Source organism: Python bivittatus, unplaced genomic scaffold (assembly GCF_059951505.1).
Source record: "Python bivittatus isolate LINGU-HERP-01145 unplaced genomic scaffold, Pbiv_v1 ctg000030_np1212, whole genome shotgun sequence".
Taxonomy (NCBI): domain Eukaryota; kingdom Metazoa; phylum Chordata; class Lepidosauria; order Squamata; family Pythonidae; genus Python; species Python bivittatus.
This window is the reverse complement of record NW_028277031.1, coordinates 2897642-2911544: the sequence shown is the minus strand read 5'-3', so window position 1 is coordinate 2911544 and position 13903 is coordinate 2897642. Positions and strand designations below refer to the sequence as shown.

The following is a 13903-nucleotide window of genomic DNA, read 5'->3' as shown; positions in this document are numbered from 1 at the left end:
CAAGTCTTGCTTATGCATGATTTGTGGAGCCTGGTGGCAACCACAAACTTGCCAATTGCATTTTAGCTCCATATGTGTGAATACTTTGTGGTTCAGTGTGTTATCCATGCCTGGAAGATTGAGTGAATTGCAAAATCATCATTCAATTAACCATGGGTTAACTGAATGCAGCCTTAATTATTGCAAACACTTCATGAAATCTAATGCCACCTGATCTGCTATCATACCTGTCTGCTGTATTCATCAATGTATTCTGTCAGTGTAGATGTTTTTATGAGATCCATCACACTCTCAACATCTTTGAGTGTCTTGAGAGCTCCATCAGTGGCAGAGAATTGTGCAAGTTGCCTCACTGTTAATTTCTTGAGAACATCCAACTAAGAAGGAAAACAGGCAAGTCAGTGAAAAGATGGGAAATGCAAACTACAGCTTTTTAATCTATGTGTTCAAAATATTTCTAGGCCAACTTTTCAGAACAAAATTGCTCCTAAATTCCACTTTTTTACTTACTGAGAAATCCTAAAGTTATAAAATATTTTCATGGCACAACTTATCCACAAATAAGAGAGGTCTATATTCAGTAAAGTTATCTTTTAATGAGTTGATCAAGTTCTAAAGAAAGAGTTTCACTGAAGATTGAATATAAACAGAGTATTGAAAAAGTTATATAGATAATGCACATTTATTCTGCATTTTAAACTCAGATAGAGTTGCTCCATCAATACTATCAGTATGGCCACAGTAAGGATCAGCTGCCATCCAGTGTTACTCCATCACAGCACTTTTGAGAATTGAAGTGTACCTCTTGATGACTACTCCTTTCTAGGTTACTCATAAAAAAGCCAACCTAGTCCCCTGTAATCAGCTTGATTTACAATGGAAACCGAGCAAAATGACTCATGGAAAGAAATCCTTTTCTTCTTTTTATGCAGGTGGAGAAATGAAAGGTAGGCTTTCATTCATTCAACAGAAAATACATTGATACTCCTACAAAGGAAATTAGAAGTCAGTGTATGAAAAGTGGGATAAACAAGTATTGTTAGTTCCACCAGTTCTTGAAATAGCACTCACTATCTTCCTGGTGGGAATAACAATGAAAATATTTTGTTGATCGGCCTTCTCCTTATTTTTCACTGCTTTTTTAGGGCATGTGTGTTTCTGTTTATACTAACTCAGATTGCCTGTCCTCCAAAACCACAATATGTTGCTCATGTTCATGTGATGACTACCTTTGGCTTCTATGGTTTTTCCCAGCAGAACATAAGGCATTCGCACATTCACAAACCCAGAGGCTGAATTATCATGTTGTGCTAAACCATTATGTGGTTTGTTTGGGGTTGGCTTTGCATGATGTTTGAACAGAGACATTTGGGTTTATAAATTGTAGCTTATTGCTTAAAAGATGGAGAAACCAGCCACTGTACTCAGCTCAGTAAGCCACAGCATAAGCATGATGTCTGAACCCATGTACAACATTTTCACTGCTTAATTTTTCATCCCACTAGCAGATCAGATAATGTAAGAAGAGAGTAAGTCAATACGGGTCCCGCATAACTCAGGATTATAAATTCGGCAAAGCTGTAGGCTCTCAGCCCCGGCAGAATGTAGGTGGAGGTAAGTGCCATGCTCCATCCTGAAGCAGGTACGTTAAACTGCATCTGCCAGCTATCACCTCAAGACATGAACCATTGGGACAGTTACCGCGTCTATTGACCAACATCAGAAGTGCAGGACCTGGTAGGTGTACCAGGGAGCTACAGAGCTGTTTGCTGAGGTGTTCACACAGGAGCGCCATAGCTCTAAAAACCACAGAACAGACAGGAGAGCAATCGGTGGGACCCTGTTCATCCCTACACTTCAGTGCATTTGCTTCCCAACTGTTGTACTTCTACTTGTCTAGCACTTCTGAGAAGCCATGGAAAGGCAAAGGAAATGGGAACCCCACTGAGAATGTGCTGAGTTTGCTTTCGTCACCATCACTGAGGCTGGTCCTGCTGCAGCTCTTATTTGTGGTGTGCTGGAAGTGTGAACAGGGAACGTCCTGGCCTCTACACCCCTTGGAGATCTGTCTGGAAAGACTCAAGGAAGACCCAGGGACAGAAGCGGTCAAGAGCTGCCATAGGCAACTGCTGATTTTAGATGCTTGCAACTGTTCTGGGGAGGAAGAGGTGGAAAAAATTCCACTAGTGCCTTTGCCAGGTACATGTGGCCACCCTTCTTTGGGCTCTCCCTGGGTAACTCGGCAGCCCTCCAGAAGGCAAAGAGGCCAGGTTTCTCTCCAATCCCAGCATCAAGCAGACTGCAAGCGAGGCCTAACCCAAGCCCAGTAACAGAAGCAACCAAGGGAAATCCAACTGTTTTTCAATGGGATTCCACAAAACCTATCCTAGAGCTCCAGGGCTTCTCAAAAGTGTGTCTCAAAAACACTGCACATGCCAGAGTTGCCCCCAGCATGGAAGTAGAGTGACGGGCAGACTTCCCTCCAGTTGCTCTTTCTGTTGTTCTGCATGAATACAAAAGTCAGCAGCTGTAGATCTTGGTGGTGCTGTCAGAATTTCCTGTGTCACCTCTGTTCAATCAAAGCATCAGTTATGTCTTAGTTCTTACAATAAACAGTATTCACATCAGCCATCTTCAGGACGGCAGAGCAGTCCCAGAGAGGCATCAGAGCAGTCCCAGAGAGGCGGTAGCTTTGACTAAGTGCTACCAGCCCCAGCTAATGTGGATGGATCCCAACATTTCACTACCTTTCTCATGTAATGCTAGACAATAAATAGGGCAACCTCCCCTAAATTGCTGCCTCCAGACGTACTGCCTTTCAGCTCCCATAACGCCATGCTAACTAACTAAGGATAGTGGCAGTTGAATATACTTGGTTGGAGAAAATGGCAACAGAGGGTAAGATGTCTGGGAATGGGATGTAGATGTTGGACAACACCAGATAAAAGTGCTGCTTCACCATGTAAACCTGAAACCCTGCAAAGTCAGTTTTGCCGTTTTTGCCATTCTCACCCCAGAGCTTCAGGACAAGATGTTTGTTGTGGTGCTCCAAAGTTATAACATCTGGGTAGGAGCAATGCAGTCATGCAGTGCCAGTACAGATTCCCAGGGCCAGCACATGCTCAGGGCTGGCCAGTATCAATAAATTTAGGAACAATCCTTGTCAATCAATCAGTCAATCAATCAATCAGTTTTATTTTGGTCATAGACTAGCATATCTTGTCAAATATATAATGAGATCATGACTTGGGTGGTGCATAAGGCAATCCTTTTTTCAGTCCTAAATCTACTACTGCCTTGATTGGAACTGGAGGGGACACTGGAAGGAAGAGTGGGGGAAGGCATGACTGAAGTGATTTCATCCATGTTTACTTTTTCTGAGGTCACTTCTAGGACTGTTTACATCCTGACAGTCATATCTGGGAGCAACTGCCAATGGCTGGTAGCAAAAGGCTAATGGAGTTAAGAATTCCCATTCTAATTTCCCATAATCCTCTAGGGTGCTTCAGAGGCATTCTGGGAAACTGAAATGACAGATTCAACCAGCTGGTGCCATTCAAAACACCAGGCAGGAAAATCAGGCTGGTGTCTAATACAGACAGAGGAACAAGTTCAGCCATGCTAGGGAATGGGCTCTAGCAATGACCCAAAGAAGCCGGGGCTGATGAAGGGCCTGGTTTTTCTTATTCAACCAACAAACAAGCCATGTTCTACTCATGTGGATGAAATGGTCATAATGAACTGATGCCTTCCAATATTTGACAGGAATCTTTGAGACTGGTCCTCAGCAAGTGACAGCATCTTTGGCTGATTTAGAAAGCTAAGGAGAGTCAGTTGATCTCTCCTTGGACAGGCGGCCATCAGGAAAGAGCTATAGGATATACTAAGATGTTGAAAAAACATCCTGGGAATCAGCAGCCACAAGCCCTTTCCACATCATGCCACGAAAATGGCACCAGTGGATTTTTCTCGAGACTGGGAAATGTTTTATCATGCATCTGGTTTCTGACTTCTTATCACCAGATACCTGACTATACAAGTTTCTTTCTCCCATTTGGCAAGCTACAATCAACCTCCTCCTACAAAGAAGGTGAGGAGTTCTGGGACTGACCCTAAATGCCTTCCACTATACTACCGCCCCACAGGCGATGTGATGGATTTGAACCCTGACCTTCTGAGCCCCTTGCAGTCTCCGAGAAGGAGTGACCAATGGAACATGTTTCAAATTGGGAGAGGCCACAACCAAACTGAACAGGCTCTTCCTCTATCCTACCCCCTGAATATCACCAGAACTACTGATGATATTCAGTAACTGAAGGAATAATTTTGCTAAGAACAAGAGGAGAATTGCCAGATGAGACAACGGAAGTTCCATCAAGTCCGGCTTCCTATTTCCAACATTTTCACCCCGGTTCCTCAAAGGCAGCTCTCCTATCCCTCTCCATAGCAGCTGCTTTTTAGAAACGCTGCACCTCTGTGCTTCTACATTGCTACTGTGCTCAGGGACCACTTGCAGATAGACCAGGTCATTATTTTGCTTAATTCTCTTCCCTACAAACATTTTTTTCCATACATCGTTATTACAGACCCTTTAGCTGTCTGATAAAATAACACAATAATATGAAATAAACATCTATAAACATTATCAAAAAGCAACAACACGCAAAAGCAAGGAAATGTTTGATACAAATTGGAGCTGATAAAATACGGTTTAAGATTTAGGAAGCTTAACTCGCCAAGCAAGTACTTAGTAGCCCTCCCTATGAAGATGGAAGCAGTTACTTACATCATTGAGCCCGGAATTCAGAGAAAGAAACTCTTCGTACTTGGCATATCGGCTGAAACGTGCAAAATTGACCATCAGCCATGAGGTGCTGTTGAGGCCATTTCTGCAGGCTGATCCTGCAATTAAACAGCTGGGATGTAAGATAAGGTTCACAAACAGGGTACAGAGAACCCCTAAAAGAACTAGCCTGGTGTGGAAGTACAAAGTCTTGCATTTTACAGATCTCTCTACCGGTTCTCTCCAACTGAATTTTTTCTTTTTTTGTCTGTCTGTCTCCGACCTCTTCCCCTGAATTTTATTTTTTCCCTGTTTATTATATTGTCATAAACCATGATACATCGTACTGTTTCAAGACAGTGATGTTTATATGGTATAATTCAAGGTTATTAACATTCTATTATTTAGATAGCCTAAAGTAATGAAAATAGAGAAAAGTAAGGAAAAAACCTACCAATATTAGTTACAATGTAGGATGTCAGTATTGCAAGCATGAATTATTTTCATCCAAAGTTAAATACAACATTAACAAAATAACTGTTGCAACTCACATCAAACTATTGGTGTGATTACTTAATATTGTTACTAACCGTGTGTGTGTATGTGTATGCTTGAAAAAGGGGGGGGGGAATAGATGGAGCAAATTTAACAAAAGTTAAAATACCTAAAAAGTAAAAAATATTTTCAGATACATTGCCCAGAACTTCCATTACCCCCAAGTCACCACAGATCACTGAGGGTTAGGGTTAGGTTCGTGGTCCAGCACATTTGGAGGAGATGCAGTTGGGGTGCCCATCAACCCATTCGTTTCATGGAATATTTTTAACAACAATGGCTGGGTTTGCAAAGGCTGAGATTTGATAGTTTGTGGATTAGTGAGCTGCGTGACTCACAATTTCCTTAGTATGTTATGTTCATCAAGCTAAACCATTATATGGTTTATTTGTCAGGATAGAGCATGTTATATTAATGAGTCTGGCTAATCTGGTTTAGATATTTTGAGTCAATTCAGCCAGTGTGTGTATGCAAGAGGAGACTGGGGTTGTCATCCTTCTTCTAGAGGTCTCCATGGGGGCAAAGTGAGGTGGTGGTAAAAAAGTCAAGATGGTACAGTTGAAGACCCACGCATGAAAGAGATGGCATTCAATCGCACTGCCCCCCCCCCAAGATGCCCCCGATGACCAATTAGCAGGATGACTGAGGCTTCCCTGCCCTCTGTCGTGATCTATCAGGAAACATTGTGAAAAGAGGATGGAGGAAAATGGATTTCCACCAAATAAGAGCTCATATTGGATGAATGGATGAGGCAGGAGTTCCTAACAGACACTGGTAAGTGTCTGGTAAGCTTTGTTTTTCATAATACGTACTAATTGTTTCAACTTTTTTCCTGGATCTCCAGTGAAATTATTTCCCCCCAACCTGGGGTAGGAAGGGAGAGATTCTATGTGCTTTAGTTAGTATTGAGGTCCCAGGTTATCTTGTAATTGCCCAACATTACAAAATTGTAAAACAATTTCTTTAATCATTTGGCCTATCCCAGTGACTGCTCTGCGGTGCCTTTAAGATTATCCACCAAGAGACCACCGAGAGAGAGATACAATTGTCCTCTTACCACCAGCATTCAATCCCTTTAAATAACGAAGTTGGAATGAGTGGAAAACTTCATACTGGATGTGGTGATTCATCTTCATAAATTCCGCATCTAATCCTTTAACACTGAGAAACAGAAGCATGTTTTGCAAAAGAAGAGAAGGGATAAATAGAGAAATGAAGACCAGGACAAAGATGAAGAAAAAAATAATAATCTACTGAGACAAAGGTTAAATATTCATTGTTCTGTAGGTCTAGCCTCCTCCAATCTGGGGTCCTCCAGATGTCATCTGTGGCCTTCCCCAACTTTACACACCCACGTTGGCTGGGAATTCTCAAAACACTCCAAGGGTCCCACCTTGGGGAAGCTTGAGCTAAAGTGTCAACCCAGGCTTCTACTGTGGTCCTCACTTCTAAAGAGCAATGCCTAACCATTTCAAACTGTGGTTTAAATCCTCCAAAGTGGGGGGAATTAAGCCATGTGTAGCACCAAAATAAACTGGTCTCCTTGCAATTTTGCTACCCTTCAGACCCAAGCAAAGTCAGATTGTTTGAGTTCCAAACAAACCCTAGCAATCCTCCGCATTAGAAGAAGAGGTAGCAAAAGATTAAAGCTTCTTTCTTACTGCAGGGTCACTCTTCATTACACTGGGAGAAAGAGCAAAATAACAATAATATAGTGAAGAACCACTGGATCATTTGTACCTGTAAAAAAATTAATGAGATAGTTATGAGTTCTACCACCAGAGACAAGGTAGTACCTACATGTCTAAAACAAAGGCAGACCACATCAGGGCGAAGCAGCTATTCTGTAGGTCACCAATAACTTGCAGCAAAATACATCTATAAGGTATTGGGTAGGGAAAGGCTGAGTCAGAGGCCCCAGAGGAGAAGTCTTGATTATCTTGTTGATACAGTGCAACTCCCTAATACCCCTCAAAACCTAGAGTTTGCAATTTAAACTGTAAAGAGAAGCATGGTTGCTAATTTCTGAATGTTTTATTTTGCAGGATCCTCTCCCAATAACTCTAGTTAAAAAGACCAGATAGTGAGGAATAGAAAGAGCTCTTATACAAGTTCTGGAGACCACCACAAAAATATTCAGCACAGACTAGAGCCTTGCTTCACAACCTTGAGTAATTTTCAGATGTGTGAAGTCCCCAGCCAGCAGAGCCATATCTTGGGAGTTGAAGTCCACACAACTGAAAGTTACCAAAGTTAAGAAAATCTGCGCTAAATGGATAAAAGAGACAGATGGACATATGGTCTGAGCTGATTCATGTTCTTATGAAAACTACTGCACCCATCTGTGTAATTCAACGCTGCCTTTGTAGAGTTAGTGCTGTGGCTAAAATGAAACGTTTGCATGTAAAACATGTCTTCTACTTCTCATCTACAGTCCTTCCTTTCTATACACCTAATATTCAGGCTGCTATTTGCTGGCTGGGGTTAGGAAAATCATGTTTTCAAAATAACAACAAAGCTTGAGCACTGACAACATTTCTCTCCAGCAGACATGCTAGCTGGTCTGGCAGGGCGATACGTAATCACCAGGAGCAGCCAAACAACACTACAGAATACAGTCATGACTGAAGAAAAGATTGAACTTCCAGAACATGGCCACACAGCCCGGAAGACCCACACCAGCCATCAAAAGATCAATAGTCCCACCACATACATTGCCTGGTATTGCTCACACTGCATTGTCTCATTGTGAAGACACTGGAGCATCTCTGTGGAAATCGCAGAGATAAAAGGGCGAAGTCTTTCCTGGAACCAGGATGTCACAAAGGCTGTCTCATTGAAGCGCTCTTCGTTTCTTAGCTTCTCATCCCACAAAGCTCGCATTACGACAGCTTTCGCTTCGTTGGAAATTAGGGAAGAGTTCACAATCTGGAGGGGAAACAGGTGGCTAGCATGAGGGCTGCAAAGAAATTGCAGCCTGAGAAAAAAATGGAACACCTACTGGAGGGTTAGCAAATATCAGAGAACATCAGGAATGGCTTAAGATCCCAAAAATCAAGACTAGGAAATCTAAAAGGCCTTTCTCACGACCACACTAAAAGTGATCTCCTCTATCCCTTGAGGCAGCCGAAAAGCCTGCCAGCACTTTTTGCCCTGCCATCTTTGCCAAGCCCAATTCTGCCTCACACAGTGGCGGGTGCCATCTTCACGCATCTAATGTGGGACAACTTCAGGAAAGCAACTGCTGGAGTCCCCTTGTGTCACCTGCCAGCAGAAAAAATAACTACCAACTGCTCTGCCTGAGAGAGGAGACAAGTTAGCTGATGCATGCTATGTCTGTGTGCCTCCTGTACTAGGAAGCCCCCGCCCAGTCTCGAAGATCAGCAGCTCATCTATGAGGGGGGCACTGCCAGTCAACCTGCCCAACTCTCCTCTGTTAACTGCTGGGTAAAGAACCTCCATCTTATTCCAACTTTTGGAAGTCCCCTGGTCATGTGGTCAAAAAGGCTGTAAAAGAAGCAAGGAAGGCAATTCTTTAGCCATCAGTTCTCTAAATTCTCCCCACATTCTGCCAGCCCAAAAAAGAGGTGACCAGAGGGGAAAGTGTGGTAGATTGGGGGGGGGGGGGATAATTTAACCTCTTCCTCTCACCTGTCCCTTCTCATTTCTCCTGCAAGCCAGAAAAGCAAGTGGCAGCCTTGGGGGTTAGCAACTTGGAAGCTACAGAAGGCAGGTGTGTAGCCCAAGTTGTGAGAGGCTGTAGGAAGAAAGCTTGGGACCAGGAGTTTCACTTATGTGAGAAGAAGCAGCACCGTACAGATGTTAGAGACAAGGGGAGAAAGGGTTCCAAAGAGCCTTATAACAAGCCAAAAAGGCCTCTTAGGGCAGTGCAAAGCAACTGGAGGCTAGGAGGCATGTCCACAGTCACCAAAAGAGGCCAACAGATGTTAGACATATCCCAGTCCTTGACCACCACCAGCATCATAGAAAAGGCACTACAGTTTGTTAGTGCAGCAAAACATGTGTCAGAAGAGGAAGAACACTACTTGAGAACAACAGAATGACACTTTACGTAGCCTTCGTTGTGGGCTGGAAATGAGACAAATGCAACATCGTGAGGATACATCCTTTAATAACCCTCAGTGAGGCATCTTCATGAGCCATGAGGAAGAGCTCTGATGCATCCCACAAGCCCTGCTGTATCACCAAGGTTTTTCGGTTTGCTTTCAGGAACACACAATGCTTTAGCCTCATTTTAGCAGGAGAACCATGCAAATATATATATATATCTGGCTCAAATAAGAAGGCCACTCTGCCTCACTCCATCTGCCCCCTTGCTATAAACATGTCTACCTCACAGGCCAGCAGCCCCAGCTGAAATATCCCAGGGTAAGGAATAAATGAATGGGACCTTGGAAAGATGAAGGGAGTCAGAACACTTAGCCCCATCCCAAGCTTTCTGAACCCTCCAGATGTGTTTGAGGAAATCACCTCTTAGTCCCAGGCCACAGGGCCTGCCCTCATTTCCATGAGCCACAAAGGTCCACCATTGACTAGTAAATTCACAAACTGTTTCCCCAACAGCAGAGCACGATCGGGAAAGAACATCTGCTCAGGGTCAAGAAATAAGGAGCTAGGATGCAGAATCTGGGGAATGGAATAAGCAACACTCCTGCTCTCACTTATGAGTGAATTCAGTAAGGCAAGGTCTCTGTGAGTTGCCTGAACCCCTTTTTCCCCAACCGCAGAGCTAAAGGACTAACCGTCCTTTTCCCAAATAAGCCTGACACTGAAACATTCATCTGCTTTATGTTCGCCATGTTTTGAAATATTCCCTTTTCTTTTAGTCTCTGACACACAGTAAACTAAGTAAATACAATGTAATTAAATAAACATTAGCTTAACTATTCGATTCCTTTTGTATGGCAGAGAAAATCATTTGGGTTGAGAACTATGTTAACTGTAATCCAACACTATCTGGAGGGCATCAGGAATAGGGAAAACTTGTCAGTCAACTAAGAATTTAATAAACAGTAGCTCAATGTATTCGATCCCTACAGATTGTAGCCCCGTCTTTCCCATCTCTCTCTCTCTCTCTCTCTCTCTCTTTCCTTCCTTCCTTCCCTCCCTCCTTCCCTCCCTCCTTTCTTCCCTCCCTCCCTCCCTCTCTCCCTTCCTTCCCTTCTTTTCTCCTCTCTTTTCTTCTTCTTTTTCATGCCTTCAAGTCAGTGTTGACTCCTTCCTTCCTTCCTTCCTTCCTTCCTTCCTTCCTTCCTTCCTTCCTTCCTTCCTTCCTTCCTTCCTTCCTCCCTCCCTTCCCTTCCCTTCCCTTCCCTTCTTTTTTCCTCTCTTTTCACTTCTTCTTTTTCATGCCTTCAAGTCAGTGTTGACTCCTTCCTTCCTTCCTTCCTTCCTTCCTTCCTTCCTTCCTTCCTTCCTTCCTTCCTTCCTTCCTTCCTTCCTTCCCTTCCCTTCCCGTCCCTTCCCTTCCCTTCCCTTCCCTTCCCTTCTTTTTTCCTCTCTTTTCTCTTCTTCTTTTTCATGCCTTCAAGTCAGTGTTGACTCCTTCCTTCCTTCCTTCCTTCCTTCCTTCCTTCCTTCCTTCCTTCCTTCCTCCCTCCCTTCCTCCCTCCCTCCCTCCCCTCCCCTCCCTCCCCTCCCCTCCCCTCCCCTCCCCTCCCCTCCCCTTCCCTTCCCTTCCCTTCCCTTCCCTTCCCTTCCCTTCCCTTCCCTTCCCTTCCCTTTTCCTCTCTTTTCTCTTCTGCTTTTTCGTGCCTTCAAGTCAGTGTTGACTTTCAGAAATGGTTTGCCATTGCCTCCCACATAGGGCTGAGAGAAAGTGACTGGCCCAAGATCACCCAACCGGCTTTGTGCCCAAGGTGGGACTGGAGCTCACACTCTCCCAGTTTCTAGCCTGGTGCCTTCACCACTGCACGAAACTGTCTCTCCTCCTTTCCCAACTTTCATACCACAAGCTAAACCACAAAAGAAATAATCACATGTTATGTGAATGCAGGCATTGTATCTTTACCTGATCTGGTTATGAACACAGAGTAAAAGTACTTCATCAAGCATTTCAAAAACGTTTTTTGGGTTTTTTTACCTTTTCATTAAATTCCTCCAGTGCTTTGATCAGCTCTTTCCCATTCACTTGATTCAGAAGGACTCTGACTATACTCAGTGGAAGATCGTATCTTTTTCTCAGGGCAAATTCCAAGGCTCGAATTATAAAAGTACTGTTAACTTGACTCAGATTCTGAAGCTAGGGAGAGAGGGTTAAAAAAGCATTAGTATTGGCACCCAAAAGAAGTTTAAAAACCATACAGTGACAGCAAATTAGCAAGGAGTTAGACACTAAACACAGCATTTTAGTCCAGCTGCCTGTCAGGACATCGATGGATTAACAAATGTTCTTTTCCTTTTCTGAAATCTACATGAATGAAATTGGACAGACTTTCTCCCAAAGAACATTTGGAAAAATGTTCATATTTTCGAAAGAACTTCCAAGTTTTGATGGGTTCTTGTTTTCCACTACGAACTTTGATTTTGTGCTGTCTGATTATTCCCTAACGCATTAGAGAAAATTAAAAAATAAAAAATCCTCCATTCCCTTCAATTACAGCCAATGAAATGGCAATTGGATCTTTACTTCTTTATCAGAGACTGGCTTGGTTTGATTTTAGCCACTGGTTGTACACAGGGGTGACATCTTCCTATTGCAATACACATAAAGAAGGAGCAGGGCTTTGACTGCAGAGTCATGACTACCATCTTGACTATTTTGACCCCCCCCCCCAAACCACCAAAGAAGTAGTGAGAACATAGGGAGGCTTACCAAACTCAAAACACACAGACTCCTTATGAATTGTTGTGTTTGAGGCAGCCTATTCTAAATTCATGCTCTGTGTAGTCCAGTTTCCCTCAACTGCCCCACCCCAGACCAGGGAGACGCACGCACAGGAGAAGGTGGCAGGCTGGCAACGTCCGGCTTAGCCCCCGCTAGCTGGTGAAACACTAGCAGAGCCCGTCCTCCAGCAGCCCCCTCCGACGCCTGGGTCGAGGGCCAGGCAAATTCTGAAAGCACAATGCTGTTGTGAGCTGAGCACACAGCTGCCTCACTAACAATCCTGGGTCGGACCTGATCTTAATCTATTACAGGCACGCTGTAAGGCAAGCCCGCTGAGAACTTACATTGTCACAAATGAGGTGAGTAAGGTTGGCAGGTATTTTGACATCAATGCTGTAAGAAAAGGGAAAACAAAGACAGGCACAGAGGGACCTTGGCTGAAAAGGGAATTGAGGAACCCAAGAATGTGGGGAAGGTTATCCTAATTCCATGCATTCAATAGGGCAGGCCCCTTTCTGCAGCAACCAACATGGCATATGTCCCACCCACAGCTTTAAAAAATCCCCCTCCTGCCAAAAATGTTTATATTTTCCAAAGAACTTCCAAGTTTTGATGGGTTCTTTTTCCCCACCACTAACTTTAATTTTGTGCTGTCTGATTATTCCCTAACACATTCGAGAAAATAAAAAATAAAAAATCCTCCGTTCCCTTCAATTTTATACTTTACGTTTTGGAGCCAACCTCAGCTTTCCTTCCAGTTTCAGAGCTTTTCCACACTCATGCCTTCCTTTACTCTATGGGGATTTCATGACTGTTGATAGGTTTTGTATCACCAGAAAGGAAGATACAGGGCAGAAAAATGTTCAAGTGTTCCCTAACATGGCATCTTCCAGATGTGCTGGGAGTACAGTTCCCACCATGCCTAGCCAGCCACAGCTTTGCAGTCTCACCCTTCATTCTAGTTCTTTCCCTTGCAAAAACTCCAGTCAAAAATATTGTCTTCCTTGTAGCTAATACCTGGTGTCCCTATATGCTCTACTCTGGAAATGACCATATCCCAGGCAGCAACTTGAGTTCCCAACTGACCCATGGTTTGATCTACAGAAATCGAGAAGCAAAACTTTTTGGCGACACAGCAATCAACACTGACATTTTTGCAGATTAAAATATTGTTCGAAGCTCAGGAACAAGGATTTGTAAAATAAAACGACAGTCCTGAGTGGAGACAATTACTCTTTTATGCTAATGCGGGTGGGGAGAGGCTCATTTCACTTTTGCTGAGAACCTTCCCAGCATCAGGAATTGGTTAACTGGTTTGTAAAAATACCTCTCTACATCTTCACAAACTTCGGAAACTGCAAAAAAGAAAGAAGACCAAAAAACAAAGGAAAAAAATTAGCAGGTTTCTCCCCCAAAAGGAATACTTATTAGAGAATGTCAGGTGCCAGGTGTCACATACCATTAATCCTGGCAGCGGGACACTAAAAAAAGAAAAGAAAAAACCACAATGAATGTTGAATCCTACAAATTAGTAAGCCAATGAATTCACAATCATGGTGCATGGGTGTATCGCACACTGTGATACAGAAGAAAGAACCCTTAACTTTAGAAATAGTCTAGTCTTTAATTCTACAGATTCATAATGCTGCCATAAACCTAATACAAGACAAGATTATGTTATTATTTTTCAGCTGGCAGGGAGACTATTTATAAAAATA

The 13903-nt window shown here is 43.3% G+C and overlaps 1 protein-coding gene across 1 annotated transcript in view; it reads right to left on the bottom strand.

Annotated features, from left to right (window-relative positions):
* LOC148216953 (uncharacterized) overlaps nucleotides 1–11599 on the bottom strand; it is a 47580-nt gene extending 35981 nt beyond the window's left edge. The window contains exons 1-5 of the mRNA XM_088152647.1: nucleotides 11442–11599; nucleotides 8052–8266; nucleotides 6396–6499; nucleotides 4787–4902; nucleotides 228–377 (exon numbers count right to left, since the gene is read on the bottom strand). Coding sequence (XP_088008773.1) covers nucleotides 228–377; nucleotides 4787–4902; nucleotides 6396–6499; nucleotides 8052–8221 — 540 coding nt within the window. The 5' untranslated portion in view covers nucleotides 8222–8266; nucleotides 11442–11599. The remainder of the gene's footprint in view (nucleotides 1–227; nucleotides 378–4786; nucleotides 4903–6395; nucleotides 6500–8051; nucleotides 8267–11441) is intronic.
* Between the last annotated feature and the right edge of the window lie 2304 nt (nucleotides 11600–13903).